This window comes from Manis pentadactyla, chromosome 2, assembly GCF_030020395.1.
Source record: "Manis pentadactyla isolate mManPen7 chromosome 2, mManPen7.hap1, whole genome shotgun sequence".
NCBI classification, from domain to species: domain Eukaryota; kingdom Metazoa; phylum Chordata; class Mammalia; order Pholidota; family Manidae; genus Manis; species Manis pentadactyla.
In genome coordinates, this window is record NC_080020.1 from 108997026 (window position 1) to 109016188 (window position 19163).

General features: G+C 40.7%; 1 protein-coding gene and 1 non-coding gene across 2 annotated transcripts; both read left to right on the plus strand.

Annotated features, from left to right (window-relative positions):
* The first annotated feature begins 9493 nt into the window (after nt 1-9493).
* Nucleotides 9494-11955, plus strand: RPL37 (ribosomal protein L37). Its single transcript, XM_036910869.2, has 4 exons — nt 9494-9518; nt 10138-10273; nt 10513-10597; nt 11836-11955. Exons 1-4 carry the CDS (start codon nt 9516-9518, stop codon nt 11903-11905), a joined length of 294 nt encoding a protein of 97 aa, XP_036766764.1. The 5' UTR covers nt 9494-9515; the 3' UTR covers nt 11906-11955.
* LOC118925249 (small nucleolar RNA SNORD72) lies at nt 11679-11758 on the plus strand. Its single transcript, XR_005029961.1, has one exon. It is a non-coding gene; the product is annotated as a small nucleolar RNA SNORD72 (small nucleolar RNA).
* Nucleotides 11956-19163: the final 7208 nt, after the last annotated feature.

The following is a 19163-nucleotide window of genomic DNA, read 5'->3' on the forward strand; positions in this document are numbered from 1 at the left end:
GAGTGAGATCCCCCCACTTTATTCTTCCTTCTCAGGATTGCTTTGGCTATTCGGGGTCTTTGGTGGTTCCATATGAATTTTTGAACTATTTGTTCCGGTTCATTGAAGAATGCTGTTGGTAATTTGATAGGGATTGCATCAAATCTGTATATTGCTTTGGGCAGGATGGCCATTTTGACAATATTAATTCTTCCTAGCCAAGAGCATGGGATGAGTTTCCATTTGTTAGTGTCCTCTTTAATTTCTCCTAAGAGTGTCTTATAGTTTTCAGGGTATAGGTCTTTCACTTCCTTGGTTAGGTTTATTCCTAGGTATTTTATTCTTTTTGATGCTATTGTGAATGGAATTATTGTCCTGATTTCTCTTTCTATTAGTTCATTGTTAGTGTATAAGAAAGCCACAGATTTCTGTGTGTTAATTTTGTATCCTGCAACTTTGCTGAATTCCGATATTAGTTCTAGTAGTTTTGGAGTGGAGTCTTTAGGGTTTCTTATGTACAATATCATGTCATCTGCAAATAGTGACAGTTCGACTTCCTATTTACCAATCTGGATTCCTTGTATTTCTTTGTTTTGTCTAATTGCCGTGGCTACAACCTCCAGTACTATGTTGAATAACAGTGGGGAGAGTGGGCATCCCTGTCTTTTTCCTGATCTCAGAGGAAAAGTTTTCAGCCTCTTGCTGTTCAGTATGATGTTATCTGTGGGTTTATCATATATGGCCTTTATTATGTTGAGGTACTTGCCCTCTATGCCCATTTTGCTGAGAGTTTTTATCATGAATGGATGTTGAATTTTGTCGAATGCTTTTTCAGTATCTATGGAGATGATCATGTGGTTTTTGTCCTTCTTTTTGTTGATGTGGTGGATGATGTTGATGGAGTTTTGAATGTTGTACCATCCTTGCATCCCTGAGATGAATCCCTCTTGGTCATGGTGTATGATCCTCTTGACGTATTTTTGAATTCGGTTTGCTAATATTTTGTTGAGTATTTTTGCATCTACGTTCATCAGGGATATTGGTCTGTAGTTTTCTTTTTTGGTGGGGTCTTTGCCTGGTTTTGGTATTAGGGTGATGTTGGCTTCATAGAATGAGTTTGGGAGTATTCCCTCCTCTTCTATTTTTTGGAAAACTTTAAGGAGAATGGGTATTATGTCTTCTATGCATGTCTGATAAATTTCTGAAGTAAATCCATCTGGCCTGGGGGTTTTGTTCTTGGGTAGTTTTTTGATTACTGCTTCAATTTCATTGCTGGTAATTGGTCTGTTTAGATTTTCTGTTTCTTTCTGGGTCAGTCTTGGAAGGTTGTATTTGTCTAGGAAGTTGTCCATTTCTCCTAGGTTTCCCAGCTTGTTAGCATATAGGTTTTCATAGTATTCTCTAATAATTCTTTGCATTTCTGTGGGGTCTGTTGTGATTTTTCCTTTCTCGTTTCTGATTCTGTTAATGTGTGTTGACACTCTTTTTCTCTTAATAAGTCTGGCTAGAGGCTTATCTATTTTGTTTATATTCTCGAAGAAGCAGCTCTTGGTTTCATTGATTTTTTTCTATTGTTTTGTTCTTCTCAATTTTAGTTATTTCTTCTCTGATCTTTTTTATGTCCCTCCTTCTGGTGACCTTAGGCCTCATTTGTTCTTCTTTTTCCAATTTTGATAGTTGTGATGTTAGACTATTCATTTGGGATTGTTCTTCTTTCTTTAAATATGCCTGGATTACTATATACTTTCCTCTTAAGACTGCTTTTGCTGCATCCCACAGAAGTTGGGGCTTTGTGTTGTTGTTGTCATTTGTTTCCATATATTGCTGGATCTCCATTTTAATTTGGTCTTTGATCCGTTGATTATTTAGGAGCATATTATTAAGCCTCCATATGTTTGTGAGCCTTTTTGTTTTCTTTGTACAATTTATTTCTAGTTTTATACCTTTGTGTTCTGAGAAGTTGGTTGGTAGGATTTCAATCTTTTGGAATTTACTGAGGCTCTTTTTGTGGCCTAGCATGTAATCTATTCTGGAGAATGTTCCATGTGCACTTGGGAAGAATGTGTATCCTGTTGCTTTTGGATGTAGAGTTCTAAAGATGTCTATTAGATCCATCCGTTCTAGTGTGTTGTTCAGTGCCTCTGTGTCCTTACTTATTTTCTGTCTGGTGGATCTGTCCTTTGGAGTGAGTGGTGTGTTAAAGTCTCCCAAAATGAATGCATTGCATTCTATTTCCTCCTTTAATTCTGTTAGTATTTGTTTCACATATATTGGTGCTCCTGTATTGGGTGCATATATGTTTATAATGGTTATATCCTCTTGTTGGACTGAGCCCTTTATCATTATGTAGTATCCTTCTTTATCTCTTGTTACTTTCTTTGTTTTGAAGTCTATTTTGTCTGATACTAGTATTGCAACACTTGCTTTTTTCTCCCTATTGTTTGCATGAAATATCTTTTTCCATCCCTTGACTTTTAATCTGTGCATGTCTTTGGGTTTGAGGTGAGTCTCTTGTAAGCAGCATATAGATGGGTCTTGCTTTTTTATCCATTCTATTACTCTGTGTCTTTTGGTTGGTGCATTCAGTCCATTTACATTTAGGGTGATTATTGAAAGATATGTACTTATTGCCATTGCAGGCTTTAGACGGTTTATTTGCAGGTTTAGGTGGTTACCAAAAGTTCAAGGTTAGCTTCTTTACTACCTTACTGTCTAACTTAACTCACTTATTGAGCTATAATAAATGCAGCCTGGTGATTATTTCTCTCCCTTTTTATTCCTCCACCTCCATTCTTTATATGTTGTGTGTTTTGTTCTGTGCTCTTTTTAGCAGTGCTCCCATCTAGAGCAGTCCCTCTAAAATACCCTGTAGAGGTGGTTTGTGGGAGGCAAATTCCATCAACTTTTGCTTGTCTGAGAATTGTTTAATCCCTCCTACATATTTAAATGATAATCGTGCTGGATAAAGTATCCTTGGTTCAAGGCCCTTCTGTTTCATTGCATTAAATATATCATGCCATTCTCTTCTGGCCTATAAGGTTTCTGTTGAGAAGTCTGATGATAGCCTGATGGGTTTTCCTTTGCAGGTGACCTTTTTCCTCTCTCTCACTGCCTTTAATACTCTGTCCTTGTCCTTGATCTTTGCCATTTTAATTATTATGTGTCTTGGTGTTGTCCTCTTTGGGTTCTTTCTGTTGGGAGTTCTGTGTACTTTTGTAGTCTGAGCAACTAGTTCCTCCCCCAGTTTGGGGAAGTTCTCAGCAATTATTCTTCAAAAACACTTTCTATCCCTTTTTCTTTCTGTTCTTCTGGTATTCTTATAATGCGGATATTGTTCCTTTTGAATTGGTCACACAGTTCTCTTAATATTGTTTCATTCCTGGAGATCCTTTTATCTCTCTCTGCATCAGCTTCTATGCGTTCCTGTTCTCTGGTTTCTATTCCATCAATGGCCTCTTGCATCTTATCCATTCTGCTTATAAGTGCTTCCAGAGATTGTTTCACTTCTGTAATCTCCCTCCAGACATCATCCCTTAGCTCTTCTATATTTCTCTGCATCTCCATCAGCATGTTTATGATTTTTATTTTGAGTTCTTTTTCAGGAAGACTGGTTAGGTCTATCTCCTTCTCAGGTGTTGACCCTTGTGATTTTTGTTTGTGTCAGTTTCTGCCTTTTCATGGCGATAGAGTTAGTTTGTGGAGCTGGCACGAGTGACAGCTGGGAGTACGTCCCTTCTTGTTGGTTTGTGGCCTTCCTCTCCTGGGAGAACAGTGACCTCTAGCGGCTTGTGCTGGGCAGCTACATGCAGACGGGGCTTCTGATTCTTGCCCAGCCGCTGTGGAGTTTAGCTCTGCAGTTGCTGTGGGTGTGACCTGCCTCCGGCTGCTGCTCCGATATGGTGGAGCCGCATCTGAGGGTAAACGGCTGGGAGGCTGTTTATCTCCGTGAGGGGCCTCCAGGGTAGGTGTTTCCCAGGGAGTTAGAGTGCCTGGAGTTCCCCGGGATTTCCAGCTGTTTGGGCTAAGTGTCCCGGGACGCTTACGTCCAGCTGTGGGATCCCTGTCCCTTTAAGACCTTCAAAAAGCACTTGCTTTTCTTTGTTCCCGGGGCGCTGGCTGCGGGGACCTGCTGACAGGTCTTACTGTCCTGTTTCCCTCATTTCCAGCACCCCACGCATGCACTGTGTCTGCGGTCCAGTGCAGATGGCTAGGGCTGGGTGTTTAGCAGTCCTGGGCTCCCTCTCCCTCCCCGCTCCAACTCCTCTCTTCCTGCCAGGAGCTGGGGTGAGGGGCACTCAGGTCCTGCCATGCCGCGGCTTGTATCTTACCCCCTTCGCGAGGTGCTGGTTTCTCGCAGGTGTGGATGTAGTCTGGCTGTTGTCCTGTGTCTTCTGGTCTCTCTTTTAGGGAGAGTTGTATTTGTTGTATTTTCAAAAATATATGTGGTTTTGCAAGGAGATTTCCACTGCTCTAGTCACACCGCCATCTTGGCTCCGCCCCTCTGACTTCTTTTTTATAACAAATACAGGGGAATTCCACAGGCTCGTGGAAAATTCTAATCTATCTAGCTGAAACTGTTCTCTAACTTGTGTAAGGCTGCCACTTTTTCTTTATTAAGGGGCTACTGATCCACCCAAACAGGCACAGGGATAATGTTTCCCTGTCGGTGAGCCTCTTTGAAATCTCTTAATGCATTACTCCCATCTGCTTGCCTGAGGGTTCCCTGTGGATGCAACTGATAACAATACTTTTTGAATTATTTATGAGGTTGAGCAAAGTTCTTTTTAGAAGTTTTCACTCCTGGTGTTTTCAGGAGGGCACGGAGTAATTTTAAGTAATCCTCTGATTTATCTGCTTTAGTTTCATGTTGGCCCATTATAGTGTCCCCGACGTCTCAATCCTGTTCCCTACGTATGCTTTCCCAGGAATCTTAATGGATCGATGATCTTCGGAGTTTTTTCCCCACCCTTGAATTGCAAGTGCCGCCAAGCGGAGGTTCTCTGCCCTGAGTTTCGACCGTCTTTCAGGTCCCTGTTTGGGTGCCACTTGTTGGCCTCCTCCCCATCTCCGACCTGCAGATAAAGGAGGTGACGCGATGAGATATCGAAGACCTGAGTAGGCCAGCCAGGGTACTCAAGGCATACCAGCTCAAGAGTGGTGCTGGAAAGGCACCTCTCATATTTATTGATCAGGCATCACATTCTAGAGTGGGTTAACAAGTTTCTAGACACAATGATTAACATGAAGGAATGTAATTGCCCCCAGGTTGCTGGGGCAAGTCATCCCTGTCGCCAGGCAATGAGGGGTTAGAGATAACAAGAAACAGATCTTGGTTTAGATTTAGTGAGCTGCGGCATGCACCACAGATAACAAGGAAGGCAAACAATTCCCATAGAAACAGAATGATCTATGGATGGCAACCTACTGATGACTTGATTTAGTCTCATCAGGACTCGGCCCCAGGATTAACTCCTCTGAGATGTCTCTCTTGAGTTGCAGATTGGCCCATGTATTCCCTGCTCTGAGCTCTATCTGTGATAAGAACTTGAATTGATTAACTTTCTAGAGAGAAACTGGGCAATATGCAGCACTAAATATATAAATGCTGAAACACAAAACTGAAAACTCATGCCTTTCAGTTCAGCAATTCAAGCAATTCTCTTAAGGTAATAAACAAATACCCAAAGACATATGTGCAAGAATCTGCATTACAACACTGTTTATAGTAGCAGAACATTGAAATGACCAAGCTTTGTATAAGTTGAGGATTTGTGGAATAAATGTTGACACATCAACAATGAAACACCAAAAAGCAGTAAAAAGAGTGAAGTAAATCTATACATGTTGTTAGGGAAAACAGCAAGTTATAGATCCCACTTTGGATTAAAATACTATGTGTGTAGTGTACAAATATGTGTATATAGATATACATTATATTTAAAAGAAGACAGTCATGAATGGGATACCCCAGTTCTAACAATGGTTATCTCTGGTATATGATACCAGAAGGGTTCATACTACTACTTTAAACATTACTATTTATTTTAAATTTTTAATTTTTTTATTCATTAGCAGATTTTTTTAAGAAACTAGTTGGTGTTTATTTATAGTTACATAGAACCTGAAAACAATCTAAATAACTATCAACAGGATACTAGATGAATAAACTGCAGTATTTCATGTAACATAATACACACTATGCAAAAAGAATGGATTTCAGTGACTCATAACAATATAGAGAAATCATAACAATATTAAGGGAAAACATTAACTCCCAAAAGATTATATATAGCATGATACTTTTTAAATGTTGAAAATAACTTAAATGTACACATACATGCATATGTTTTAGGAATATAGATGGAGTCATTAACATGATACAAAACAAAAAGTAAGGAAATGATGAACATGAAATTCAGAATGGTGGATACCTACATAGGGGGAGGCTGCGGATGAGATGGATGAGGGAACAAGGAGATTATGGAGTTAGACAGAGGATATCACCCACAGATAAGTTTATAAGTGCTTATTATATTATTAAAGGTAATTAAATATGTAAATAAAAGCAGGCCAAGCACGGACTAATGCTGAGGATGTATTAGGAACCAAAGATGATGAATAATTCAATTCTGCTCTCCATGAGGTTGAAAAAGAGTAAGAGTGTCCTCATCTGACAATAAAAATTAATTTTAGATAGGAGTTTTGACGTGTCTCAAAAGTATGGGTTTCAAGAGCTGCATCCCACCTAAGACTAGCAACTTGATTGGCAACATCAGTAAGTCTGTCAATCTTGTTTTGGTCAGGTAGGTCCTTAAGGCATTCTACTAACAGGCTTCTCAAACCCTATCTTCTCCCCATTGTCGCACCCTGAACACCCTCCCTTCCCTCAAAAATCCTGCCCTGGGAGACTTCAAAGCTGATGGGAAGGAAAGTGTTAACTAGAAGTGGGATATTTAGTAGCCAAATTTATACTTAGAAAAGGAAGTTAAATTCAATTCTTTAGTACCATTAATTTGCATAGAATACAAATGAAATGAGCTGGAAGCCCGGTGGCCAGAAGATGCAGATTTGAAGATAGATCACTCCAATTAAATCCAATGACCCAGGAATAATAATTGTGTTTGCATTTAAGGAATTTAAGTATTTTTAAGAGAAAAGTCAGCAGTAGTTTCACCTCATTTACTGTAGGGGAATAAAAGGCAGGTCTAGTGCCAAGTCCTGGTGGATGAGACATGAATTAATCAGAACCATGGATACAGAATTTATGTAATCTCTATCATTCAGTGCCAAAAGGCAAAATGTCATGGGGCAAATGCCTGGGTAACAGCATAGAGCATCTGTTTCAGAAGTTGAACAACTCCTGACCTAAATCTAGCATTTGGATAGGAGTCTGAAGGTTCTAAACTGGCTTCAGAGGCATTTGTAGACCCAAGTGCTTGCCTGACCAGGGCTACAATGGTGTGGTATCAAGCACACTAACGCCATTTCACATCAGAAAGAGAAGGAAAAATATTTCACATTCTCTGTTGTCTACAATTCTGGGAGTGTCTGGAATAAAAGAGATTCCCACAGAGTGCCTGTCACACTGTTTGGCTCCTCATTGGTTGCCACTTGTCCTTTTCTTTCTATACTGATCTCATGTCTCCTAACACCTGTGCTAGGCAGACTAAAGACCCCCAACCCCCCCGCCCCCAAGGATGTCCAGTGTCCTAATTACCACAACCTGGTTAGCTGTTTGTGATGGGCTGTCCTTAGCATTTTGGTTTCATAACCTTGAGGCATTTACAGACCTAGATTTTGATTTGCTTACATATGCTGCCAGGGCATTAGAACCATCTCAATCTAAAGGCCTCCTTGTTTAAGTTAATCGAGCCTTAAAAGTAGAAGAGGGAGGCAGGAAGGTAACGTGACATGAGAAAAACTCTTACTGGCTTTAAAGCGGGCAATACACCAAGGAATGCTGGAAGCCTCTAGAAGCTGAAAAAGGGAAAACAAACAAAAAAACACAGATTCTCTACTACAGCCTCCAAGAAAGGAATACAGCCCTACATTTTGACTCAGTGAGACCCAACTCAGATTTCTGACCAGAACTGTTAAGGTAAGAAATAAACGTTTAACAGGAGATCTACCCTCTTAACAGATTTAAATGTACAATAAGGATTACCTAGAGGCACAATATTGTACAACAGATCTCTAGAACTTATTCCTATTGTGTAATGACACTTTATACTGTATTTAATTTGTTTTGTTTTAAGCCACTAAATTTGTGGTTAACTTGTTAGAGCAGCAATAGGAAACTAACATGGCACGGAATCCATAAAGTCTGAATTGCAGTTTGGTACACGCACCCAAATGTCGGCCTCTTTATCCTCTCATTGTCCACCTCACCACCTACCTACCGCTTTCATAAGGGCAAGCACTATGTCCTGCTCATTCTCTATTCCCAGCCCCTAGAAAAGAGCTAGTATTTATTAGGCACTAACCTACTATTAACCTGTCAAAATTAAACCTCTGATTCCTGGAGCTCATCTAGTTCCGCCAGTAGTTAGTCAAATCCTTTTGCTAATGTTTTACATGCGACAGGTAAAGAATTCTGGGATTGCTTAGGCAATAAGCACATTATCTAGTTACTTGGGATCATTTTTCCCTTTTAAACTCTTAAACGCTTTTATATTTTCTTATGTTGTTTTGTGAGGATGGGGCTTTTATTGGGTAAGAGGTTGCAGTTAAATGAGCGTTTATCAAGATTTGGGAACGACTAGTTTCAAAACTATTTAGAAAGTTCTTAAAGAACACACTTCCAGGCCCTACCGCAAGCTTGCTGAATCCTATTTCCTCATGTTAGGGTGAAGGAAACTATATTGAACAATTCCACGCGTGACCCCTTGGCACAATGAAATTGAAATCAAAACATCTGCCTCTAATTTGCTAATTAGAAAAAAACATTATTTGCCGTTCTTTTTTAATTTTCGGAGCCTGGCTACCCAAAGACCTCTCGGTGTCAATTAGCGTCAGCCAAAGCCTCCGGCCTGAGTGAGGAAACTGGAGATGCTAGTTTCTCCCAGGTCAGGATCCCAGTGCCACGCCGACCCCTTCACACGGCGAGAACGCTGAGTCGGCACGGGTACCCACGGGCGGGACAGCCTCACACCACGGGTTCTCCATTGGCTGAGGAAGCAGCAACCGCAACGGGGCCACGGCTCCGACTGAGAATGAGCAAAGGACAGGAGGAGGAGCAGCAGCTTTTTTCAGGCCTAAGGGCAGTTCTCACCCAAACTGGGTGTGGCGGGACCACGCCCCTTTGGCGCCCGGAAGCCGTGAACTCCGCCCGCCTGCTGTTGAAACTGAAAGCCCTATTGGCCCCGTCTGGCTCCGGATCCTCCCCTCGACCTCACACACGCACACACTGCGGCGACGGACGTTTGTGAGCGGTGCACCTCGCCCCGCCGGAAGCACTTCCCTGAGCGGAAGCTTCTGAGAGCGAAATAGCGGAAGTGCCTTCTCTTCCGCTCTCTTTGGTCTCTGCTAGGAGCGGTATGGTGAGTAGTTATCAAGGTGTCTCTTAATCTCCTTTCATCTTCTTTTTCTGCGCTGAGCTCCCTGCCATCCGTGAGGAGCTGGCAAGGTACTTGATAAAGGAGAGCGGGTGGGCAGGAAAGGGGCCTTCAAAAGTCGGAAGAATGGGCTCTTAACTGTACTTAAGGGTGCCGAGCCTGCAGCCGTGGAGCTGGCACCGCTGTAGGTTCCTTGACTCAGCCTGATGGGGAGCCTGCGCACCCCTGCGTTCGGATGGGAACCGAGGGAGGAAGAGTCATTTGGGAGTGTTTGACTTTAGTGTAAGCAAAGGAATTTACTGATGCCTGGCAGGAGCCCCTAGGTTTTGAAGTAGGAGTACGTAGGAAAGCCACATTATTTCGTCTTTTCGCTGTATGCCCTTTTTTTTTTCCTCTAATAGATTTAAAAACAGCTCTTGCTGAAGGGTGTAGATAATGTGAAATGTAGGCAGTGGGTTCAGATTTAGCACTTAGGAGAAGTTAAAAGCCACCCACAGTTTCGGCCTCTTTATCCTTAAATCTTAGTAGTTGTTTTTTCCTGAAAGAATGAGAGTATGTATGGTAATTACTAGGTTTCAAAATTGTTTATCCCCTTACTGTGTAGACGAAAGGAACGTCATCGTTTGGAAAGCGTCGCAATAAGACGCACACGCTGTGCCGCCGTTGTGGCTCGAAGGCCTATCACCTTCAGAAGTCGACTTGTGGCAAATGTGGCTACCCTGCCAAGAGAAAGAGAAAGTGTAAGTTAAATGATTTTCAGGCCCATTGGAGTGGATCTTGAAGTTAAAAATAATGTCCTGTTTGCATTGTATATTTCATGGCTTTAGAAATTACTTGGTGCTTAATATAAAATTGCATCTGTAAGCCAGTATATTGGATTTAAAACCAAAGGCAGGCACTCCTAAGTATATTGATCAACAATGCCTGCAAAATGTGTGGAAAAAAACCATTTAGAACCTTACTCGACTTCATGTTTTAGATAATTGGAGTGCCAAGGCGAAAAGACGAAATACCACTGGGACTGGTAGAATGAGGCACCTGAAAATTGTATACCGCAGATTCAGGTACAGTTTTTGTTTTGATTGTAATTGGTTTTATGAGCTTGATTTACTCGTGTAAAACTAAGGGTATTATCCTGGTTTCATGGGGATGGAACATTATTTTTTCTGCCACTAACCTTCAAATCAGTCTAGATTTTATTGATCTTTCAATGAACAGTATGAGCTATAAACATTTTGTGCTAGGCTTGAGCTAAATCCCCCCAAAATGTAATAAAGTTGGTAATACCTACATCTCATTTTATTAGTAAAATTTGTCAAGACAGTGGTATGCGAATGAGGTCTGGGGTCAGGGTTTTAGTTTGTGGCTTTGGGAAATTCTGTAGAAAACTTACAGCTTGCTGTTGCATTTGTATAGAAAGATACTTAATGATCTTATTACTTAAAGTTAGGCCTTAGAGTTGTTAGAAATACAGAATTTCAGCCCTGACCTAGACTTACCAGAGAAACTGCATTTTCAGAGCTTTTGAGGAGCATTTTAAGTCTCAACTTAGACCTTTGGGAGAGTGGGGGAGACCAGTGTCTTGTGCATTGTAAGAAGGATAGCAAAAACCCTGCCTCCTGCCTTCTCAGTTCCATATTTTATAATTTGAAAAGCTCACAAGGCAGTTTGGGGGGCATTGTAAACAAAACATGCTTAGGTTTGAGTTCGTGTGCTGAGGTAACCTTTGTATTGAAAACTGTTATACAGTTATGGGCTTATGTTGAGTGATATGCTGGTATAATGTAAGAGATAAGAGCATGGACTGAAGCCAGGCTTAACTTTTCTGTGCCTCATTCACGAGAGTCTAAAGGGATAACAGTACTTACAGTAGGTAAGACTTTAAGAGTTAAAATGTATCGTTAAGCAGGTTAGAAGATCTGTGCCATTGAACATGATTGTTGTTTTTCCTTGGCTAAAGTAGTTAGGATATTTGCTTCATAGCCTGGACGCTTTTTCACAAATAAGTTAGGTCTCTTAAGCACTGGAGAAATACTAGCCCAGTTTTTGGTACAACAAAATTAATTGAGGTTTTTTTCTTCCGTGGCAGTTAACTTTATCTCTTAAATGTATATATTGAAGCAGAAAGAAGCAATTAAATGTTGCAGCTTATCCGTGATGTTGAAAAAATAAATGTCTGAACATATGAATTCAATACTGATTTCATCATCTAACTGAGATAAGCTTATTAAAATCTGCTTTAACAAAAAATGTATATAATAAGGTCGCTAAAGTAACGGTTCTTGTTTTTAACGTGATGCAGGCATGGATTCCGTGAAGGAACAACACCTAAACCCAAGAGGGCAGCTGTTGCAGCATCCAGTTCATCTTAAGGATTTCAGTGACTAGTCACACAATAAATGTTCTGGTTTTAAAAAAATAACTGGTGTGCCTAAGGTACTTTTAATAGGTTTGTATTAAACCTACAGTGAATCACTGTAGGTTTGGGAATGGGGCTGCATAATACCAGATTTACTTGTTCAGTGACTGTTTCAGAACACAAACTTTTGAATTGGTTGTGGTGCTGCTTAAGAAAATGAGAAACAAGCAGAATTCCAGATTCTTCATGCAGACAACAGTCGAAGGTGATGGTAAAAAATAGAGTAAGAGTTAACACAGCACAGTTCGTGTGCATAAGTGGATTTTTTTAAATGTAAATAGAAGTACATAGCTTTTAATACTAGCAGCAGTCATCAGCTAAAGTCTGTTGGTTTTGGGGAGTGGTATGTTAAGGCTTAGAGTATCTGTGAACATGAAGGATAGGAGTTGAATTCTACTTTAGAAAAGTGAGCTTAAGTCACTCTACTATGCAAAAGGCTTGGCCCCTAGTATGTAGGCTGTGTGTGAGGTTTAAGGTGGCCAGCGAAGTGAAAACCTGTTTGGGTATGTTAAGTAGGGTTAAGAGAAAGTTTGTAGGGGCCACATGAAGGGTACTGAATGGGAAGTAAAGAAAATCCAGGTATAAACCCAAGTAAAGGAGACAATGACATAAAGGCCCCGGTAGAATTTTTGTGGCCTTTACCTGGATGATTATTGCTTTTCCTGTTTTATAGGGCTGTGAAATTCTTTTGCCACTCTTGCGGTTCTTGTTTACAGCCATTTTTTAAAAGTGAGACAAGGCCAACTTTGCTGGACTGCTGATTGAGAGGAGGGAGAAGATTATTGGAACGGCATAAAATAGCAAGGTAGCCAAGCTATGTTGTGCAACTTGTAGCTCCCCATTGTATTTAGTATAACATCCTTGCCCTTATCTTGAAAGGGTTTTCAGTATCTTTGTTGCCTCACCAGTGTTACCTTCTATGCACCCTAGGGTGCTTTCCCAAGATGGTAGCTAAATCCCGCCTACATCCTGCTTTTGTTGGCTCTTAACTCACTTGAACAAAAGCCCCTTTTGATCTAAATCTGCATTGGGCTTTTAGTATATGAGACTCAGTATAATGACTTGGTACTTGGGGGTGCATAGTTTAAAAAGCATGGTTCCTGCAGTCTAGTTGCCGTTTGTTAGTGTGGTTTTTCCTATGTTTGTGCTCACTTGTAATCTGGAAGACTAATAGTAACTTAGAGACTAGTGAGCACAGACATAGTTCCGAAATGGAGAGTCTTTTACAATGGGGACAACTTAATTTAGGGTTAGTTTTGCAAAAATGATTTTGATCTCCCAAAGCAGCAATTTTAGAGTATTTTGGCTTGAGAGAAAAGAAATCTAATCAAGATTTTTCTTAAATCTTCCTGTGTTACTAATATTTGGTTCGTGAGTGATGGAGCCTATTAAGACAAGACAAGTAATGCACAGTGTGGAGTGAATGTTAGCCTTTGAGGCAAGTGGGCACTGACCAGAATAGCTGTGAGATTTGCTGGATCCTGAGCCTGAGAAAGCAATTGGCATAAAGGTAAGGTGACAGGTGGGCAGTGATGCATTGGGGAAGGGCTGTGTGTTCATTGAGTATAAGGTGAGCTTAAAAAATCCTTACCAGTGCCTGTGGCCCTTGGTATAGTACATTTCAATGACTTGTACAATAGTAAGTATCCTTATAGACCATGAAGGTACTTAAGACCATACAAAGTTGCTCTGGTCACAGTTTGTTACGTTAATACCCAGGAAGAAGCTGTGAGAAAGATGGCATTGGGTTCACACAATCAGAAATAGAGTGCTAACAGGTGGATTCAGTGGCTCATTGAATCCTAGTTTGCAGAAAGCTCATGTCACATCTCATGATGTCCTGAGGATCAGAGTTGAGGTTTTGGGCAGCAGGTCTCAATCTGTCAAGATGACTGGGGCCAGTGCAGTGACAAGTATATGTGACAGACATTTGTTGCTCACTTACCTACACAGCTAAGAAATTTGTGTTTCTTGGGTGGAGAGCACTCAGTACCAGATGGGTGTCACCAGTGGTTACTTGAAATTGAAACCCAGGTGTACGGAATGCCTCATCCCCTGTATACTGTTTACTCAGCCCTCTAATCACAGCTACTGTGGTTTGTCAGGTTAAGAAAATGGTGGGATGTTGGCCAGAGAAAAGTGTAGGAGGGGTAAGCAGTGATCAGATAACAAAAGGTCTCAAGTACCATGTTAACAAGTTTGGACTTTAGCCAGAAGGCAGTGATAGGTCATTGAAGGTTTCAAGCACATAGTGACATGATTAGTTCTCATTAGCAATTAATATGGAAGGTGGTGTGGATGAGATGTGTCTTCAAGCTGGGAAATCAGGCCGTGGCTGCTTAAGTAGTTAATGTGATAATCATGAGGGCATGGACTAAGTTCTGGCAGTGGGGCTGGTCTCTACTGAGAATGTCTGAAATTTGAATTGAGGGGAGTAGCTTCCAGGCCCCTCCATTTCCTTCTGTATTGTAAGCTATGTGAGGATTCCGTGAGACCATGTACAAAAACACAGAATTTTGTATAATGCAGCGGGCCTCAAAAATACCAGGAAGATGGTCTTAGCTGGCAGGTTTCCAGCTAAGGCAAGAAGGTGGTTGATGGATTGACTGAGGAAATGTAGAACGGAGGCAGTTGCGGGTGGAGGGTGAAATACTAAAGCTTGGTTTATTGAGATACCTGTGAGAGACTAGGAGGAAGTGTCCAGGAGTAATGTAAACCTGGTGGCAGAAGTGGGAAGCCCAGGCCAGAGAGTTACATTGGAAAGTAATGAACAGAGTTGTGAAAGGGAAGTGACTTTAAGGGTTAGAATAGTGATGATACAGGGTGATTGTGAGACCTGGTGGGCATTTAGAAATGGCAAAAGAATGCAGTCTTGACTGATGAACTTTAGTCAATATCCTTGACTCAGTAATGGTTGAATCTATTTGAAAATATACAAACTCAAGAAGACAATTTAGAGACACTCAAAAGATTTGGGGAGATGTCCATAGGAGTTAAGAGGAGAGTGGTTCACATGAGCAAGCATAATATATATGATGGTACACATATGTGTGCCGGGCTATGTTAGAGATGCAGTAGAGGTTGACAGGTGACATCAGTGGTTGTAGAGTTAAGCCCAGGAACTAGGATGGTTGAGTCACACAGACCAAGAAAGGAGATAACTTTCAGGGGGCATTCAGTCATAATGTGGCTCAGGTCAAAAATGAAGATTTTAAATAAAGGATTTGGCAAAATTGAGGTTTGTGTTTTCCTTCCAAAAGCCTTGTTTCAGTAGAGTATCAAGAATGAAGCCAGTTTTCTAGGGGTCTAGGGGAGATCAGACAGTGAATAGAGAGCTTACTTTAAAAAACAAAAGATATTCTATGGTTGTTTTTTCATTTTTGTTGATACAGTGTCCCTTTTCATGAACCAAATTTAGTCAGCTGCTATGTGTGTGAAGCAGTTCTATGCCCACAAGAGAGTAAGTGAAAAGACAAAGGGTGCTGCTCTGGCAGTTCAGCTGTGGGTACATAGGCGTGTGTGTGTGGCGGGATGACAGTGAACAAACAGCAATTTTAGGTAGCAGTAAGTGCCGTAAAGACAAAGATACAGTGAATGTGACAGACAATCAGGAAGCTAATGATAGGGAGCCACCCCTCCAAAGACAGCAGCCATTCAGGCAGCAATTGTATTCCCCCTTTTTTGTGTTCTGGGTTGCAAAACAACCTGGCTGTAATTAGCCAAAACTGTAATACTATATATTCATGTTAAGAAAAGCACAGTAATCCTTCAAAGAATGATGTTAAGAACTTTGTTTCAGAGAAAGATTTTTCTCACATATGGATTCTATCTTTTTGTTTTTTTCCCTCAAAACACAAGGTAGCTTGAATCATCATCTGGGAGAAGGATAGGGCAGAGACTATCAATAACCTCGAGAACCAAGAATGGAATCTGAAGCAAAAACTTTCTTGTATAGTAAGGTAGAGATAACGTGTTTTAAGGAAAATAACAATGAAAAAATGGTATTCAACTATCTATGCAAGTCGTCTGTAGAACAGGCATATGTGGATTGAGATAAAAACATAACTAACTTAAGTTTTGTGTCCATATCTTTGTACAGTGGGATTATGCTCCAGTGCCCCAGGATAAAGACTTGGTCTGAGCCATGTATTTTTAGGTCACTCACAGATAATAAAATACGTTTTCCAGTCATGATTAATGTAAAATTTTTATTTCAATAAGTAAAAGGTCCAGTCCCATGTAATAGTCATAACTTAAAGGTAGTTAACCTTGACTCACTTCTTGCAGCTTGGGCTTCCTTTGGAATGGAAGCCAACAGTGGAGAAGGGGGCATGACCCCCTCTGATCTCAGCTTTCTTCCTGCACATCTCTGCAGCTTATGAGCTGCAGTTTCACTCCTCAGCGTGGTTTAAAGGGTGGCTAGGAGGAGGAAGGAGGTGTGAGGGGATGGGGTGGATTCATAATTCCTGAACCTAGCAGATGAATTTTTTTCTCTGGGGCATGTGTATGACCTCTTTGGAGGTTCCTTGCAGAGGTCCCATCTCAATTCAAAGTATAGACTTTTGTGACTCCTTTCTAACCCCTAGTATCTGGCCACTTTCTCCAGAGGTTTTCTCTGCTTCAGAGGACCCTCTTGGCAGGATGCAAAATTATCCCATGCTGTCTTCTCTTTCCTGAGTGGCCCACATCTGGTCCACAGGAAACATTCCCACATCCTGGGCTTGAACAAATTCAGAAGTGCAGAGAGATTTCTTGGCAGCAGTCCTCTCCTGGAAATTGACCAAAACAGTGGTAGGCAGCATTTTGAAGCTCTCTAGTGCCTTTGAAGTCCTTCACCAGGTTGAGAACTAGAAGGTAGTAACCCCTTTTTTCCCCAAGAAAGCTGGATTTAAAGTACTAAAAACACTTGAAAAAAATTATTCAATCTCTTATAACCCTTCTATATCTTTGATCTAGCTGAGGATTCTGAAAGCTGTGATCAGGTTCTTGGATATATTTTCTTTGGGGAGTTAGTGTGTGTGTGTCATTGTAGTTTTCTGAGGCAATAAGAATCCTATTGATAGTGTTAAATTTATATAGCTTTGTAAATACCTAGCATTTTGCCCTTAAAAATGTTGAAAATTACTTGAGTCCTAGGTGTTAACATAGAGAAAATTAGTAATTCCTTTAGGTTAAAGTTTTTTTTAAATAGACAACTGGTAAAATGTTACCAGAGAAAGTCCAGCTTCCTTAAGGGCAAGTGGTAAAGGTGTCTGAGGAGTAAGCAAAATTGTCTTATGCCAGGTGTCAAATGGTATTTCAGGAACACAACCATCCTGGGCAAATGGGAGAAAGAAACAATTGGCAGCATGTGGTACAGCCACCAGGTGGTAAAGAAGGCAGGGCAGAAACTGTTTACAGTCCTTGTGTCACAGAAGCAGCCCTCGGCAGTGAAGCAGCTCCCTAAGGGAGAAGAGAGGAAGCAAGAAGCCTCAGAGAGAAGTACTTCCAATTAAGGTTGGCTCTGGGGAGAGAAACCTCTAAGAATATATTCCTATGAGGTAGCACAGTGCTTTTGCAGCTGTAAAACACTTGAGATGGTGTAATGCAACTTTATTTTGGAGAGGAAGAAACTAAGGCAGAGATTTGTTAAAGGTATGTTTTCTTTTGCCGGTAATAAAGATTCTCACTAGTAAGTTATTGGAAAGCATTACTTTAATAGATACTATACAATGTAAGATTACTTCTGTAGCGAATGTGGCTTCATTAAGTGGAATCCTTGCTCATCTATGGCCTGACTCTGGAACCACAGTGCTAATTATACATCGCAAAGTACAGAGCTCTAAGGTATCATTTCACATACATAATTTTAGCATTGGGTTTAACTTGCTTAAAAGGCAATAGCAAGCCATTTCCAATCTTGATCAGAGCAAGTCCATCCTTTCCTGTTCCCCTCCCCCACAAAAGAGTCCTGTAGGAGAATATATTATGGAGTAAAATTCTCAATAGGTTTACATTTTTGAACAGTTTTAAATTTTGAATAAATTCCATATTAGTCAAAGAGACAACTCTTAAAAGTTCAAATAGGTCACTCAAAGACAGTATCACATTCTGCCTTCTGGGTTTTTTCAATGTCTTGAGTTTGGGTCAATGCTAAAATCTATGTAGATAAAAGCATGGACAGGCATTTATTTGCAGACTTGTTACTGCCCTAAAAGATGGTAGTTTATTATATAAGTACCTAGAATGACATGCAGAATATAAACATCTAATGCAAATAGTTGGTATATCAGGGTTCAATGAAGAGAAGAGAAATTGTGTAATTATTTAAACAGGAAACATAGAATATAGGAAGAGCAGAAATAAGGAGCAGCCACTACCCCTAGAGTTGAGACAGAACACCCAAGGAAAAGGCCTCCCCACCTCTGGAGCTGAGATTCAGATGTTGGAGAAGGTATGGCAAAGTTCATAGGATGTTAACGTATCTTGCTCGGACTTGCTAGAAGCCACCAGGGGAATGCCACTGGGGATGCCATTCATGAGGAGGTGCCCTGCCTGACAGCGTTCCTCTGAGAAACTGCCTGGCTGGGCTCTGGGGGAAGTTACTGGTTAGTAGGTGCCTCTTGCCAGTGCATATGTCAGAGACCTGATACCTGGAGAAGCCAAGACTGCAAGGGTCTGGCACTAGGAAAGCCCCCCATACTGTGAGAGCTTAGCCATGGAGAAATCACAGGACTCTGAAGTTCACCAATAATCACTTTGATGCAGCTTAGAGCTCTGTCAGATTCAACCTGTAAAATCTGTGCTGACTGGGCTAATAGAAATTATTGTAAACTGTGCTAGACAAGCATTGTCTAGTAGGAACATGTGAGCCACAAACACGAACCACATAGCTTTAAATTTTCTAGTAGCCACATTTTAAAAAAAAATAATTTTAATAATGTATTTTATTTAAACAGTATGTCCAACATATTTGCCATGTAATCAGTACAAAAATTACTGAGTTTTTTTCATACTAAGTCTTCAAAATACAGTGTGTATTCTGTACTTAAAGCATATCTCAATTCAGATGCCAAATTAGTCACATTTCAAATGCACAATAGCTATATGTTGCTGGTAGTTACCCTACTGGGTAAGGTGCAAACCTCAACAAGAAGCTTAGTGTTTTGGGGTTGAGTGATCATCTAGTAAAGTTGTCTTCATCAAAAATGATGCTGTATTCACCATGTAAG